This window comes from Pseudorca crassidens, chromosome 1 (genome assembly GCF_039906515.1).
Source record: "Pseudorca crassidens isolate mPseCra1 chromosome 1, mPseCra1.hap1, whole genome shotgun sequence".
NCBI lineage: Eukaryota > Metazoa > Chordata > Mammalia > Artiodactyla > Delphinidae > Pseudorca > Pseudorca crassidens.
In genome coordinates, this window is record NC_090296.1 from 125547228 (window position 1) to 125564271 (window position 17044).

General features: G+C 47.3%; 1 protein-coding gene across 5 annotated transcripts in view; it reads right to left on the reverse strand.

Annotated features, from left to right (window-relative positions):
• Positions 1-17044, reverse strand: part of LOC137232774 (OTU domain-containing protein 7A) — a 389090-nt gene that overhangs the window by 36288 nt on the left and 335758 nt on the right. For 4 of the 5 annotated variants that reach the window (XM_067755571.1, XM_067755579.1, XM_067755553.1 and 1 more), the window contains 2 exons: positions 14110-14237; positions 13260-13372 (listed from right to left, as the gene is read on the reverse strand). In XM_067755571.1, coding sequence (XP_067611672.1) covers positions 13260-13372; positions 14110-14237 — 241 coding nt within the window. Of the gene's footprint in view, positions 1-13259; positions 13373-14105; positions 14238-17044 lie in introns of all 5 variants that reach the window. The other variant, XM_067755561.1, reaches the window with a different exon arrangement.

Sequence of the window (17044 nt, forward strand, 5' to 3'; positions counted from 1 at the left end):
CAGGTTTCTGTCATTGGCCATGATAAGGACAGCTTTGCAGCCCTGCTTGACGCAGAACATAACACATGTGCTCAGTAGACGACATGGCTCTAATTCCTGCCTGATGATGCTATTCTTCCCCATCTCTAGGGAATCCTTATCCTCTAAGAAGGCCAGCCCTCCCTGCACGAGTGTGGGAAAATGGTGTGAGCACTCAACCCACAAGGGCTGGCCTTTGCTCCCCGCCTGCTAATGACTCAGGTCTGGGCACTGGTGTCATGGGCTCCAGGCAGGAATGCCTCCCCTGGGGGTGTGTGGAGGCACAAGTGCTTAGCTCCGTGCCTGCTGCTCCTGGATCTGGCTCTGTAGGTACACACAGCCCCAAGTGGCCAGCACTGAGCTAGGGTTTGGAAAAGAATCAAAAAGAAGCATTGGGTTGGCTGCACCAACAGGATACTGCAGTCTGAAGGGGAGACAATATAAAACATACACAAGTCCTGCATGAGCAGGGTGCAGGACACGGCTATGTGCACAGTGGTGCATTCTGGCTGGAGGACAGAAAAGGGAGTCCCAGGGAACCAAAAAGTACCTGGAAGATTATAAAAAGAGGGCTTCAGAAAACAATCCCATGAGGTTGTTTATGAACTCCTGGACTCCCCTCTCCCCAACTGTGAGCTGTGCATGCGTGGATCTGTCCTAATCAGTACACCAAAGGCTCTGAGGACTTACTGAAGAGACCCCCACCCAGGTCACAGACTGCATAATGTGAAGCTTAGCCAAATAGGACAGCAAAGGCTTTGAAAACCACAGCCCAGAGAAGGCAGGTTGAAATTTACAGTATGAACCTACCTGATAGAATTAAAAAGTCAACATTTTTCTTAGATTATAAACAAGACTCAGAGTCTCATAAGACCCAAAATGTCCAGGATGCAATCCAAACGTACTCGACATATGAAGAACCACAAAAATCTCAATGCCCAAGGAAGAGAACAATCAAAAGACACCAACTCTGAGTTGGTAGATATCGCAATTATCTGACAAAGATTTTAAAGAAGTCATTATGAAAATGCTCCAATAAGTGATGGAAATTTTAGAACCTAAATATACAACAATTGGAAGAAAAAATTCACTGAGTGGACTCAACAGCAGATTGGAGATGAGAAAGAAAAAGGGTCAGTAAATCTGAAGATGGATCAACAGATGACCCAATCTGAAGAAGAGGGAGAAGAAAAGATTGACAAAATGAGGATTTCAGTGACTTGTCAGTCAACGCCAAAGGTGTAATACTCATGTCATGAGGGTCCAATAAGGAGAAAGAGTACAGTGCCTCTAAAAAGAAAAAAAAAATTTAAATAAATAATGACTGAAAGCTTCCTAAGCTGTGCAAAGATACAAACCTGTAGATTTAAGAAGCTCAGAGAACTAAAGAGGATAAACCTAAAGAAATCCATGGCCAGACACAACAAAATCAAATTGCTGAAACCTAAGGACAGAGGAAAAATGTTGAAAGCAGCCAGATAAAAGTGACACTCTCAACAGGGGAACAATAATTCGAATGACTGTAGATTTCTCATCAGGAACCACTGGAAGCCAGAAGAAGGAGAAACAAGATTTTTAAAGGATGTTAAACTAGAATTCAATATCCAGTAAAAATATCCTTCAGGTATAAAGGTGAAATAAACATATTCTCAGATGAAGAAAAGGGGATTCATAACCACCAAATCTCCCTAAAAAAATTAAAGGAAAATGTTCAGATTGAAAGAAAATGATACAAGAAGAAATGTTGGAATATCAGAAATGAAGGAAGCACAACAGAAACAGTCATGATCTGCATACATATTAACAGACTATCCTTTTCTTCTTGAGTTCTTTAATATATATTTGAAGACTCACATTAAAATTATTATATTGGCTGGTGGGGTATTTAAAGTATGTAGATGCAATACATAAGAAAATTAAAACATAAAGGAGAAGATAAGGGACCCATATAGTGACAAGGACTTTGAATTTCACTTGAATTCCAAAAGGGATTGCTTAAAGTATGTATATTGTAATTACTAGAGCCACCACTTTTTTTTTTTTTTTCGGTACGTGGGCCTCTCGCTGTTGTGGCCTCTCCCATTGCGGAGCACAGCCTCGGGACCCGCAGGCTCAGTGGCCATGGCTCACGGGCCTAGCCGTTCCGCGGCATGTGGGATCTTCCCGGACTGGGGCACGAACCCGTGTCCCCTGCATCGGCAGGCGGACTCTCAACCACTGCGCCACCAGGGAAGCCCTAGAGCCACCACTTAAAAATTATATGAAGAGATGTTAAAATCACAAAAGTTAAATTAAAATAGAAATTAAAAAAATTCAAATAATTGAAACAAGGAAAGGGGAACATAGGAACAAAAAAAAAAACACAAAAAGAAAAAGAGAACAAATAATAAAACGAAAAAGCTAAATTCAAGCATGTCAATCATTACATTAAATACAGATTGTTTAAATGCAGCAGTTAAAAGATAGAAATTGTTAGAATCAATAAAAACTATTTGCTGTGTTGAAGAAACTCACTTCAAATATAATGATATAGGTAGGTTAAAGGTAAAAGGATGGAAAATTACAGATCATGAAAATTTTAATCAAGAGAAAACTAGAGAAATTTTATCAATATCAAGCAAAGTAGACTTCAGAGCAAAGAAAATTGCCCCAGATAAAGAGAAATACTACATAATGATAAAAGGATAAGATTCAGTAAGAAGATAGAATAGTCCTAAATGAACGTGGATTTAACAATAAGACTTCAAAATACTTAGAAGAAAAAACTGACAAAACTGAAAGGAGAAACAGAAACAGCCACAAGTATAATTGTAGGGCTACAAACTTCTCTCTTGGTAACTGAAAGAACAAGTAGACAGAAAATCATCAAGTGTATAGAAAATTTGAACAAAACCATCAGTCGATTGGATCTAACTGACATCAACAGAATACTCCATCTAACAAGTACAGAATACACATCTTTTTAAAATGCACATGGAATATTCACAAAGATAGACAATATGCTTACTCCTTAACAAAACTGAACACATTTTAAGTAATTTAAATCATACCAATTATGTTGTCAGACCATAATGCAATTAAACTAGAATTAGTAAAGAAAGACAACAAAAACATATTACACAATACACTTTTAAATAATTCAGTGGTAAAAGAGAAAGTCTCAAGGGAAATTAGAAAATATTTTAAACAGAATGAAAATAAAAATGCAACGTATCAAAATTTGTTGTATGCAGCTAAGCAGTTCTTAGAGGGAAATTTATAGCCCCAAAATGTATACATTACAAAAAAGAAAGATCTCAAATCAATAATCTAAGCTTTCACCTGAACAAAGTAGAAAAATCAGTGTAAAATAAACACAAAGCAAGCAGAAGGAGGGAAACTCTAAAGATAAGAGCAGAAACCAATGAAATTAAAATCTAAAAGTCAATAGGGATAATCAATTGAGACAAAACTGGTTCTTTTAAAAGAACTTTAATAAAATTGATAGAACTTTAGCAAGGTTGACCAAAAAAAAAAAAAAGAGAAAGACACTAATTGCTGAGTCTGAAAAGAAAGGGAGTATCACTAAAGTCCCTCCAAGATATTTATAAGTTAAAAAAGGGAAAATTACAAACAATATTATGCACATAAATTCAACAACTTAGATGAAATGGAACAATTTCTCAAAAACAACAAGCTACCCAAAGCTACTTATTTGTTTTCTGTAACTATTAAAAAAATTGAATTTATAGTTAACAAACTTCTGAAAAGGAAATGTTTGGTTGCAGATGATTTCATAGGTTCAGTGAAGTCTACCAAACATTTAAAGAATAAATATTGCCAGTCCTATACAATCTCTTCTAGAAAATAGAAGAGGAGGTAATAGTTCCCAACTTGTTTTATGAGACTAGCATTACTCTGATACCAAAACTAGACAAAGACAGTAGTATATAAAAAGAAAACTACATTCCAATAACCTCCATGGTCACAGATGCAAAAATTCTCAACATAATATTGCCAAATTGAATGAACAAAATAAAAAGTTCAGTACACCAAGAGAAAGTGGAATTAATCCCTGGAATTCAAGGATTCCCTGCAATGGAATCCCTGGTTCAATATTCAAATATCATTCAATGCAACCCACCACATTAATGGTCTAAAGACAAAAAAAATCCACATGATCATATTAATTGATGTAGAAATGTATTTGATAAAATTCAGCTTTCATTAATGACAGAAACTCTTGACAAAAGGAATAGAAAGAAACTTCCTCAACCTGATAAAAGATACCTACTAAAAACCTATAACAAACATCATATTGATAAAAGATTTCTGACTAAGACTGATAACCAGGGAAGGGTGTCCTCTCTCACCATGTCCACTCAACATCATACTAGAAATCCTAGTTAGTGTGATAAGTCAAGAAAAAGAAATAAAAGGCATAGAGATTGGAAAGGAAGAAATAAAACTATCCCTACCCATAGATGATATGAATGTCTATGTGGAAAATCCCAGGGAATCGACAAAAAACCTCTTATAGCTGATAAATGAGTTTCGTGACATCACAGAATACAAAGTCAAAACAAACATCAAATCACATTTCTATAACTAGCAATGAAGAATTGCAGACCCAAATGAAAACACATACACATGTGCATGTACACACACACACACACACACACACACACACACACACACACACATTTACAATAGCTCCAAATGAAATATTCAGGTATAAATCTAATAAAACATGTATGGAACTTGTGTGATGAAAATTATAAAATGCTAATGAAACAAATCAAAGAAGATCTAAATAAATGAAGAGACATATAGTGTCTCCCTAATACATGGAAAAAGATGTGTAAGTAGACTCAACATTTTAAAGATTTCAATCCTCCCCAAATTCACGTATAGATTTAATGCAATACCAAAAAAAATCCTAGCAGGATAGTTTTCAGATATAGATAAGGTGATTCTATAAATTTGTATGGGAAAGCAAGAAAAAAAAGACCAGAAATATTGAAAAAAGAGAATAAAGTTGGAGGAATGATGCTACCCAATTTTAAGACTTATTATAAAGTGACAGTATTCAAGAGGGTGATATTGTCAAAAGCATTGACACATATTTCAATGGAACATAATAGAGAAACTCCCCTCAAAACCCATATAAATATTGCCTATTTGTTTCTGAAAAAGGTAAAAGCAATTCAGTGATGAAAGAATAGTCTTTTCAAGAAATGATATTGGAAAGTCGGACATTCATGTGTAAGTAAATGGAACCCTGATCTGTTCTCCATCACTATAGTTTTGCCTTTTGGATAATGTCATATAAATGACATCATACATACAACATATAACTTTTTGAGACTTGATCCTTTCATGCAAGTTGTTGCATGTATCAATAGTTTGTTTTTAATTCATGAATAGTATTCCATAATATTGATGTACTCCAATTTGTTTATCAATGGACATTTGAGTTATTTCCAGTTTTTGGCAATTATGAGTAGAACTTCTATAAACATTTTACATAGAACTTTGTGTGAATGTACATTTTCATTTCTTTGGGGCAGATTTTCTCAATCTTGGCACTACTGAAATTTTGGACCAGATAATTCTTTGTTTTGGGGGGCTGTTCTGTGCATTTTAGAAGGTTTAGCAGCATCCCCGGCTTCTGCTCATTAGATTCTAGCAGTATCCAGCCCACCCTCCAGTTGTGACAACCAAAATATCTCTAGACCTTGCCAAATGTCCCATGGGGGCAAAATCATCCCTGGTTGAGAACCACAGCTCTAGGGTAAATACTTAGGAGTAGGACTGCTGGGTCATATGGCAAACGTATTTTTAAATTTACAAGAATCTGTCAAACTGTATTCCAGAGTGGTTGTGTCATTTTACATCACCAACAATGTGATGTAAAATTTGCTTTGCATTCTCACCACCACCTGGTATTGCCAGTATATTTTCTTTTCGACCTTCTAACAGGTATGTAGTGGTTTTAATTTTCATTTCCCTAATGGGGTCTACATTGTATTCTTCAAACTGAGAGGGTCCTGGTTTTCTCCCTGCCTCCCAGGAGTATAGTGATTGTTGGATATTGCTTGGTAATTTAAAATAATTCCTCTCATTAATTCATCATAGAACTAATGCTTACAAAGGTTTTCAATATTTGGCAAGGAGGAAAGGGAGACTCAGGGAGGCTGAGTTGGAAAACGCCTTTCTGTATGTACATTCACAGAGAAAGACAACTGATGGTAGGTAAAGGTTTAGTCTGTTGTTAATGAAGGCTGGGATCTGAAATGATACTCCCTTGAAACACATCCTGGAATTGGACTAGAAAACAAAGAGGCCTTATTCTATCACTCACAGAAAAGAGCAAGAACCCAATTCTCTATAAACAGAGACAGAGGCTTCTGAGCCAAGGGGTAGGAGGAAAAGCAGGGACCAGGGAACCTGGGATGCAGAATACCTGAATTTGAACTATGGCTTTTCCACCCTGTAGATTACCCTGGACAAATCATTTTTATCCTGAATCCAAGTTTCCTCATACTTTAAATGAGAGTTACAATCCTTATCTCACAGGGTTACTGTGATGGCAGAATGAGATAGTGTGTGTGCAAATGCACAGCACATAGCAGGCAATTAATACATGTTGAGTTAATGAATAAATCTTTTTCACAGCCTATAAAGACAAAGTAAGAAGTTGAATATATTTAGTCTTTGATTTTATATAATTGTTTTATTTCAAATTAGCCAACCTGGACTGAGTGCCAGGAAGCTGATAGCTTTCTGTCTGATTTATTTCCTTTGATGACATCATTCATGCCATGAATTTAAAGTTAGAATTTTATACCCAGACAAACTATCCACCAAGGGTGAGACAGAATAAAGACAGATTCAGATACGCAAGGACCCAAAAAAGTCTATTTGCAAGTACACTCTTTCTTGAGAAGCTATAAAGCTTGTCACAGTGTATGCTCTGGGAAACTGCAGGGTTCTGGACTCAGGTCTGGGTCTGCATTCTAGCCCCAGCAGTTACAAACTGGAGGTAAGTCAATTAATCTCTCAGAGCATTAGTTTTCCAACGTACAAAGGAGGATGATGCCTAATTTATAAAGTGGAGATAAGGGGTGTAAGGTGGTGACACTTAGGTAGTATGTAAGGCAGGTAGGTGCCCAGCAGAAGTTCATGCCTTCCTCTCTCCAATCCTCACTGTGTCCAGTGCAATCCTATAAGCTGTTTCTGTGTTCCATTCCCAGAGGTCCAGGCTCTGGAGGTCAGGCTGCAGAGTATACAGTGCAGTAACCCTGACATATAAGCTCACAGGAAGGATCTGCTCTACAGTCAGAGACTCCTGAAAGCCCCTAAAAGCTCCAACGTTTTCAAGACTCAAAGGAATGAATTTCTAAGGGTGGAATATCAGACACTGAGATGAGCGAGTGTGAGGCGAATGTGATAACCACTACACTATGGACAGTGAGATGAACCAGTGGAAAGTCAGGGAAAAGGAACACATTTCAAGTATTTGGGATGGGCCTTTACAACATACCATATAGGCAGCAGGCAGGCCAACTCACAGGCTGAGTGTGACAATGTCTTAATAAACATTATTTTTACAGTTGTATAAACTTCTTTCCAAACACTTTCAAACCCATGATTTCACCACCTCATCCCAACAGCATCAGAGAATGTGGCTGATTGCTTTCATGGCCACAGAGCCTTCTTACTGCTGTGTACTTGTCTATTTGCAATGTGACCTTGCCCCTCCCCTTATTAAGGATGGAGTCTCTTTCTCTGCCCAGAGGCTGGCTCAGCCATGGGACTTGCTTTGGCAAGTGGGGCATTAGTAAACACGATGCAAGCAGAGAGTTGAGCCGCACCTCCACAATGGGGGCTGCCTCCTCTTCCTGCTCTGACCCATGTTGTAAGGAGCCTGAGCCTTCTCAAGGATGAAAGCCCATCTGGACAGAGGCCCAGCGAGAGCCAGAGCTGTGAACCAGGCCATCCTGGACTATGCAGCCCCACCCACACCAACTGCCAGATGCTGCAGTCCCAGGAGCAGCTCCAGGCAATTCCAGACCAGACTGCTGACCCCCAGCATACAAGCAAATCCAGTGGGTCTGCTTTAAGCCACCCGGTTTTGGTGTGGTTTTCTCCACAACCATCAAAAACTGATACAGCCTGGCAGGGACGTTATTACCAAGTGCATTTTACATCTGAACAACACGGACGTTCAGAGAGCTTGGGAGACGGGCCTGAGATCACACTCCCAGCCTGGGACTCTAACCCAGGTCATCTGAGTCTGGGCCTCTGGCCGGGGTCCACCAGGCATCCCCCCTTCCTAGTTCTCAGTTGCCTTGAAACCAGATGAAGCACCCAGAGGCCACCACTAACTAACTGCTTTCAGAGATTTTACCGGTTTTGGAACAAGTAATGGATTCCTCCCATTGCACACACCCCCTCTTCCCGCAGTGTCCAGCATGGGGGGGCAGTGCTGCACGTGCCAGCCGGTGACGGACAACTTCACCTCAGCACTGCTTTCCCTGCAGACCTGCATGACTTAGGCTGGACTTATTTTCTTCTCTCCTCCGTGTCTTCCTTTTCCTTCTGGGGAGCAGCCCTCTTCCCCATGGCCCCACTTGCAGCCCTGGTGACGGGCGAGCCTAGTTCACCTTTGGTGGAGGGGCTGTAAACCCCAACAGCAGTGTGAAGGAGGTCACACTTCACACGTCGTGCCTCAGAGGGTCTCTGGAGGAGCAGCAGCACAGAACGTCTGATTTCTCATTTTAGCCACAGAGAAACATACACGTTTTGATTTGAAAGTAGGAGCAGCAGAGACAACGGGTCCTGTAGTTCTGAGTGCGCCTGCATGGAAGCCCCCGCCTCTGCCTGCTTCGGCTCTCACCATGTTTGCCGCGTCTGCGGGTGCAGGTGCCACCCCATCTTTCTCACGCATCTGAACTCAGCAGGGAGCTCACACTGGCCTTGCCTTCCTGAGGTCTTGGAGGGCATCCCGCTCTGTGGTCACCAGTCCTGAGCAGCCTGTCCACGGTGGCTCTCTGGCTGGTGGCCCGCCCTGCCCAGACCCCAGCCTGGTCTCCACCCTTCTCCGTGGTCAAGTTGTGGACAGGCATCCCTGCCTCCAGGGTCTCCTGCTGGGGCTTGGCCAGTGAGCCTGGGGACCGGCCACTGTGAGTCGTGCAGGAGGAAGGCAGGAAGCAGGCCAAGCGCATCCCTGGGTCTGGCCCTTGGTCCCTTCCGGCCTCTTCAGATACTTAATCTGGTTGCTTTCTGGAAAAAAAAAATGATACTGGGCCAGTGTCCATGCTGGGAGCCGCAGTGTGGCGTCTGTCTCCATCTGTCCCAGGGCCAGGCGGCCAGGGGCTGGCTGGGCAGGAGCAGTGCTTGCACTTGTCACTCACCATGGTGGCCAGGTTCCCAGGGCGTGGGGGGAACACGGGGAAGGCCACTGTAGTTTTTCTCGCCATTGTACCTGCAAATGCACTCATTTGCCCAGCTCTCTCCTTTCCTCAGGATAAACTCTGTGTGGCCTGTCTGGTCACTTTTCCTAGTTCTGTTCAGGGGGCTATCACATCAGCCCTGAGCCGAGCCCACTGCAGGTCTGGCCGGTTCTTCTCTGTTTCTCGCTTCACCTCCTCCCCATTCTCTGGCAGCACCTGTGCCCCCTGAGGGGCCAGCGCAGGCCAGACAGGAGAGGCCAGAGGGCAGCCAAGGCCATCTTGGCTCTCCTCCTTTGGGTGCCCGCTGGGCTTGGGGGAGGTCCTAATGCTGACTCCATTTCCAAGGACGTGCTTTTGCAGGTCTTCAGACCTCCCCCCAGCTGAGGGTCTCTGCCCTCCATTCCCTGGACAGAGGAAGTGGTGCCCCAAGCCAATGGCTGCGCCCGCCCTTCAGGCCTGGCCTCTGGGCTTCTCCCTCACAGGCAGAGTCCTGAAGACAGCGTGGCCCAGGCCTCCTCCCAGGATTCGCGCTCAGTCTCCGCAACCCTGGAGCCCCAGGGATGCTCCCCGTCCCTCCGCTCAGCACGAGGAGGGGACCCTCTTCCCTTTGCCAAGAGAAGACAGAGGCAAAATGCAGAGATGCTGACAACTTGCTCAAGAAAGGTCTCTCTTTTGGACTTTTGCACCCCAAGAGAAGGTGGACCCCCCAGCAGGGGTACACCTCCTAGAAGGAGGAAACAGTCCTGTTCTCTATGGTGTGACCGCATAAGAGCTCTCCAGGGAGGAGGATGTGGGGAGGTCCCGTGAGAGTGACTAAAAGCCTCTGTGAGGTCTCTCTCACAGAGCTCAAATGTTACCATAGTAACGTGTCAGAACCAAAACAGCCTTGGTTCTAGAAGCTCCCCACCTGTGTCTGGGATCTACCTGCTGCTGTGGGTCCAGGTGACTGTCTGGAGCCCACACACAGCCCTGCAGACTGCAGTTATTGGGCCAGAAAACCCTGCGCCCTCCATATATATACAATGGAATATTACTCAGCCGTAAAAAGAAACAAAACTGAGTTATTTGTAGTGAGGTGGATGGACCTAGAGTCTGTCATACAGAGTGAAGTAAGTCAGAAAGAGAAAAACAAATACCGTATGCTAACATATATATATGGAATCTAAGAAAAAAAAGAAAATGGTCATGAAGAACCTAGGGGCAAGATGAGAATAAAGACACAGACCTACTAGAGAATGGACTTGAGGATACGGGGAGGGCGAAGGGTAAGCTGTGACAAAGTGAGAGAGTGGCATGGACATATATACACTACCAAACGTAAGGTAGATAGCTAGTGGGAAGCAGCCGCATAGCACAGGGAGATCAGCTCAGTGCTTTGTGACCACCTAGAGGGGTGGGATAGGGAATGTGGGAGGGAGGGAGATGCAAGAGGGAAGAGATATGGGAACATATGTATATGTATAACTGATTTACTTTGTTATAAAGCAGAAACTAATACACCATTGTAAAGCACTTATACTCCAATAAAGATGTTAAAAAACAAACAAACAAAACAGAAAAACCCTGTGCCCTGGCTTGGGAGGGCATGGGGTGGGGGAGGATTGGAGCCCCTGGGACCATTTAAAATCCAGCAGAAGCCAGACATGGGGCTGGGACACCACCTGCAGAGCATTTCTGTGCCATGATCTGTGCAGAGCGACAGGCAAAGGGATCCTCCCGAGGCCCTGGCACGTGTCAGAATCCTGCCTGCACCTGGGGTTGCCCACCCAGCACCTCTCACAGAAGAGGACACTAGTGGCCAGTATGATGCAAACCTTCTGGTCCAAGTTGCATGGAGGGAACTTAAAGAGACCAGGGCGAGAGTTCCCTGGTGGCCTAGTGGTTAGGATTACAGGCTTTCATTGCCGTGACCTGGGTTCAATCCCTGGTCAGAGTTGCGTGTTGTGGCCAAAAACACTTCCATCTTTACAACTGAAACCAAACTAATGGTGAAGGGGTCCTGCGAGGAGGGGGGCATTTGGAGGCACAGGGCAGCTACCATCGGGTTGGCAGGTCTCAGCAATGCCTGAGCGGCGGGCGAGTGGTCAGCTGGTCCAGCATCTTCTCCCCCGACCCCATATCCTCAGGGCGTAAGGAGTGGGAGAAAGAGGAGGGGACAGTAGGGGACACAGACGCTGCCCATCACCTAGGGGCCTCTATGTGGTGGTCCTGCCTCGACCTTGGCAAACCCGAGTCCCTGTGAGGGGCGACAGGGACAAACAGATGTCGTCTGCTGCCTGCCCCCACTCTCCTGTTCTGAGTCCTCTGGGGCCCCAGGGAGCAGCAGCAGTGCCCAGGCCATGGCCTTAGGAGTCAGATGACCCGAACCAGCCATGTGACTGTCCGTCAAGTGCCTCCTGGATGGGAGGACTCGGGGGGGGGACACAGTATGTGGTGACTGTGACCTGTTATTCTTATTATTACTGCTGTCATTCCCCACATCTTCCCCACCCTGGAAGAGTCACCAAGCAGGATCCAATGTACCAGCGTCTACAGAGCAGCAGGGGCTGGAGGGACAATGGGGAAAAGGATGGCGAGGAACCCTTTAGACGCATCCCAGGCAAGACTCAGCAGTGTGGGAAAGTAGAGAGCAGGCCTTCAGGAGTGGATTGAGTCTTTAGGATATTTGTCCCCAAATGTCCTCAACAAGACAGACTTTTGGTGTTGACAAGTCTCCCGATTAAAACAAAGTGACAGGGAATTCCCTGGCTGTCCAGTGATTGAGACTTTCGCCTTCTAATGCAGGGGGTGCGGGTTCAATTCCTGGTCGGGGAATTAAGATCCCACATGCTTCGGGGCCAATAAAACAAAATGTAAAACAGAAGCAATATTGTAACAAGTTCAATACAGACTTTAAAAGTGGTCCACACAAAAAAACACAAAAAAACAAAGTGACAAAACAACCCTGTAGGAATAGTGTTTACAGGTTCCCTTATCATCTCTAAGCCTTGTCTTTGAAGGGCCTCTGTCTGGTGCCGGCCTGGAAAGCGCTAGGTCCTGCTGCAGAGGCCGAGGACCCGGATGCAGAGATGCGTGGGGGCAGGGTAGGGCCTGGGATGCACTGCCTGCAGGGGCTGTCTAGAGCCTCTGATCCTTTCTTGGGTCTCCCGGCTGTCAACAAGCATCCTCTCTTGTGTTTGGCTGAGACTTTTTCTGGGGGGTGACAACCTGGCCCTCGGTTTCAAAAAGCTGGGGCCAAAGGGGCTGCAGCTGCCCTGTTGGCTGCACCTTCATTCCCACGTGGGGACAGTCCAGCCGTGTCTGCAGGAAGAACAGCCGCTGCCCACATGTGCAGGGCAGTAGAGCCTGGGTGCCAGGAACACGCAGGATGTCCCTGGAGCCCGTCTGGGAGACGCTGGGCTCGCCTAACTATCTTTTGTTTCACTGTGACTTCTTAAAGCCAGAAATTAGATGTTCAGATGAAAAAACCCAAATCAGCAGCCTGAGGCTTCAGAGCCTGGTGAGTGCGTGGGCAGTGTGGGCCCTTCCGAGGCCGGCTGGGCGGTGAGTCCCTCCCTGCTGTGGTGTCGGGGGGCACATGTGAGCTCATGAGATGCACACGGGGACTGTGCACACTTTCGCCCAAACATCTGGCAGGGTCCTGCTGTCCCGCCTGCCCCCCCCGACCACCTGCCCTGCATCCTTGGTAGAATCTAAGGTCTGAAGGCGGGAGTCGTTCTCATGTCGCCCCCAGCTTGGGGGTCCCGTGTCCTCCCAAACTTCCTGTGCCGCTGGGGGTGGGGGCACGGCCGGGGCAGCACTTACCCCCCGCCCGAGCCGCCGTGCTTGCTGATGTGCGTGCGTGGCTCGCTGGAGGCCAGCTTCAGCAGCTCTGTCCACTCTCGCTCCCACTCTTCCTCCGTGTACACCAGCCCTGACTGGCGCAAAGGGGGGCGGGCTCAGGAGGGGGCGGCCACCCCTTACCCCCCACCCAGGTGATCCTGGCCGAGAGCCTCACCTCCCGGTTTCGTCAGCCCCTGGGCCTGGGGCACCTGTTAGTGGCCGAGGACCATCCCCATTTGCTCTGACAGAATTTGTTCAGAACCCCCAATCTCCAACCTCCATGCCGTTGGGAGTCCACCCAGCAACAGGGGTCATTCCCAGGGGTGAGAACGACCAGTGTAACCTGTACGCGCACCAGGCAGTGCACCGACCACTGACACGTGCGTAGGGACCCGGCAGACCCATCTTCAAGAGCTTCCAGGCCAGCGAAGGGCCAGTGCTCACCGAGGTTCAGGGATGAGGATTCCCTTTGGACTGAGCACACACACTGGGGCTGGGGCCGTGGGCCATGCCAGGGCCAATCTGTGGCTGCACTGGCAGTGACCTGACGGGTGACCATCTCATTCACCATTCAGGTCGGGACAGCCTTGCAAGTGAAGGCGATTGGTTTTCATAATTACACCAGGACGGGTGGGGGAAATGGACGTCTGGTCGCTGTGGGCGGGGCCTGACTGTTGCAATGGGCTCCTCTTTAGTGGGTCTGAGTGGGGGACGGAGCCATTGCTGCTGATCTCACAAGACATACTTGGCCTCGGGGCCCAGATCCGGACCCCACCCTGGCTTTGGCCACGCATGGCGTGGTCCCGGCTCTGCCACGCCGACAGGTACCTACCTCCTTGTTCTGCTGCGTCTGCTGCCACCTCCATCTTCGCTTCAGGGCCTCCCTCTCGGCCCCCGTCCTCATCATGGTGTAGAGAGCTTTCCGCAAAACCAGGTCCCGGTCGTGAAAGCCCCACATGCCTGCAGCCGGGAGGCCCGTGAGGGGCAGAGGAGAGAGGAGGGACGTGAGGAGGAGGGGGGCAGGCCGGCAGGCGCTGAGACCACCACCGCCTTCCAGCCTTGGCCCCCGCAGCTGTGTGAGCAGACTAGCTCAGTAGCCAGCTGTTCAGTTCTGACAATTAGCAAGCAGCTGCCCTCTGTGCTCCCTTGTGATGTTTCCCGTGGATGCAGGCAGCGGTGAAGGAGCACGGCCCCTCCTTAGAGCAACAACAGTTTTGCTAAGTGCTGCCTGTCTCAGGGGCCCTTGGCAGGCTGCCCTCAACCGCTCAGGTTTGCTCTGAGGGATATAATGTTTGTGGTTCGGGCCTTGTGTTCGAGTGGGAGAGAGCCTGTGGGGACAATCGGTGATGTGCCCTCACACAGGGCCCAGAGCCAGGATGGCAGTCAGACTCCGGCTTCTTCGGGGGTCTGCTGCATCTGATGTCTGTAGCCCTGAGGCATCTCAGCACACATCTGGGGCCCCCGGAGAGCACCTGCTTCTGAAGGAAGTGCCCCTCCCGGCCTGTGCCGGGTGCCCAGGGGTCAATAAAGACAAACCAGCATCTCTGAGTACGCCTTTGGCACAGCTCAGAAGTGGCCAAGAAACCCAACCAACGGAAGAAGCATCGTGAAAGAGAGATGCAGCTCTGGCTACAGGCAGAGAGTGGGGGAATTCATTCATTCATTCATTTGTTTAATTGAATCCCATTAATTCCATACTTATTTCACAATAGGGGTGAGGCACCATTCTGAGTGCTGGGCATATCCACAGCAGCAACCAGGACAGACTGAATTCCTAAAATCCCACGGAGCCCACATTGAGGGGAGGAGAGGCAGGCATTGAATTAGCATGGAACACCCTATGTTGCAGGCAGCAGCACCGCCGGGGGGATGAAGCAGGCCAAGAGGGCAGAGTGGTGGGTGGTTTGGTCACGGCATGAGTGGAGACATTGCAGCAAAGACTTGAGTGGTGAAGGATGGGGCTGAGTCACAGGAAGAGGCCAGGGCTGGCCCCGAGGAGGCCCACGTGGCATACTAGGGAGGGAAAGGTGGCTGGAGCTGGGATGGAGGGGAAGAGGTGGAGACTGGAAAGGTGGACTTGAAGTGAGCTGGGACCCCCCCTGGAGAGCTTTCAGAGAGCAGTGACCCGCACTGACTGCTGATCAAAAGCCCAAACTGGCTGTACATCCTTTAGTGCAAAGACACGCGGATAACCTTGGGCTGCTGCGGGCTTTCTGTCCAGGGAGGCTTTGGTCTTTTTCTGCAGCACAGGCGGAGGGAGGTGGCTATCAACACTCCTTTTATGAACAGGCTGAGCTGAGCTTTCTCATCCCTCAGACCTGCCTGCAGCCTCCTCCCAGGCAGGGCAAGTCCCGGGTCCAGTCTACAGGCCATGGCTCCTTGTTTGGGTCTCTTTTGCAAAGAGGGTCTCCTTGTCCCATACATGTTTGCCCACAAGCCTGACCCCAGGATTACCGTCATTTCTATGTGTGCCCCACACCCTAGGTCAATGCCAGGGCTGGTCAGCAGGTCCATTAAGCACTGCTGGTGAGTGTGGCATGGCCACTTCGGGCAGTCCTGCTCCTGTGGGGTTCAGCAATTTAAGTACAAAAGGGGAACAAAGTACTGGGAGAAAAGAACCAAAGGCCACGAGTCCCAGGCTCAGTCTTGGCCTAGCCTCTCTTGCAGCTGGAGCGAGGGCCACCTGCAGAAGGCTTTCTCTTCCCAGGCAGACCTGGAGGGCCTGCTGTGCTCATGGGGAAACACATGCCATCAGACAGGACCACAGTGGCGTGTGGCCAGCTGGTTTGTGGCCTTATTCACCCATGGTCATGCCGGGGACAGTGCCTCTGCATGCTGCAGTTTCAGAAGGACAAAGGCATTTCCATGCCTGAAACTTTGTAAAGAGGCTGCTGGTTGACACAGAGGAGAGATCTCTTCTTTCATTTTCCTCCTCCAGGTTTTATACAGAACAAGATGAAATAAGTTCCATAAGAGGGAGATAGTGAATACATTACGATGGAATAGGACACAACTAGCAAAAATATGTTTTTGAAGAACAGCATGGAAAATTCTCAATACAATTTTAAGGGAAAAATGTTGGATTCCAAACTGTGAACACCGTGAGATCCTAATTTCACTGGAAGAATAGACAAAAGTGTGGAAGACAATATACCAAAATGTTAAAAGCAGCCATCGCTGGGCAGTGGGATTGCCGATTATTATTTTACGATGATGAATGTGGAGTCAACAGACAGAAATGCGTTAGTTTTGAAAGGGAGGAGGTGGGTGGGTACCCTTGTCTTCCCCATCACTCCTTGTCAAGTCCATGGAATGTGGGATGTTCCCTTTGTTCTTGGGCTCTATCCTCCTCTGGGCATCTCGGGGCCCTTTCCAGGTCCCCTCATTACCCTCTAAGCCTTTTCAGGCTCATCTCAGCCCACCTCTTACAGAATAGGCCTCACTACAGGTCTGAAGCAAGGTCTGGGGCGTCCTTGCTCTGGGACACAGCATTGGGTTAAGGTCATGTTTACCTGGGGAGGCGAGTTTGACCAACAAGGATCATACTCTCGTCGGAGGGGCCCATCCCTGGAGAGGGTCCTCATACTGCAGGACTGATAAGGCGCCACTGGCACTGATACTGGGGTCCCCGGCACAAATTCAGTTCTGCCTGTGTTGTAAGCCTGGGTCCAGAGGGGTTAAGTGAGCTTCCAGAAAGTCTACCGTGACCTTCCATCATCCAAATATTGCCACCCACACTTGTGCATTTGCTGGTATCGCTTTTTGTA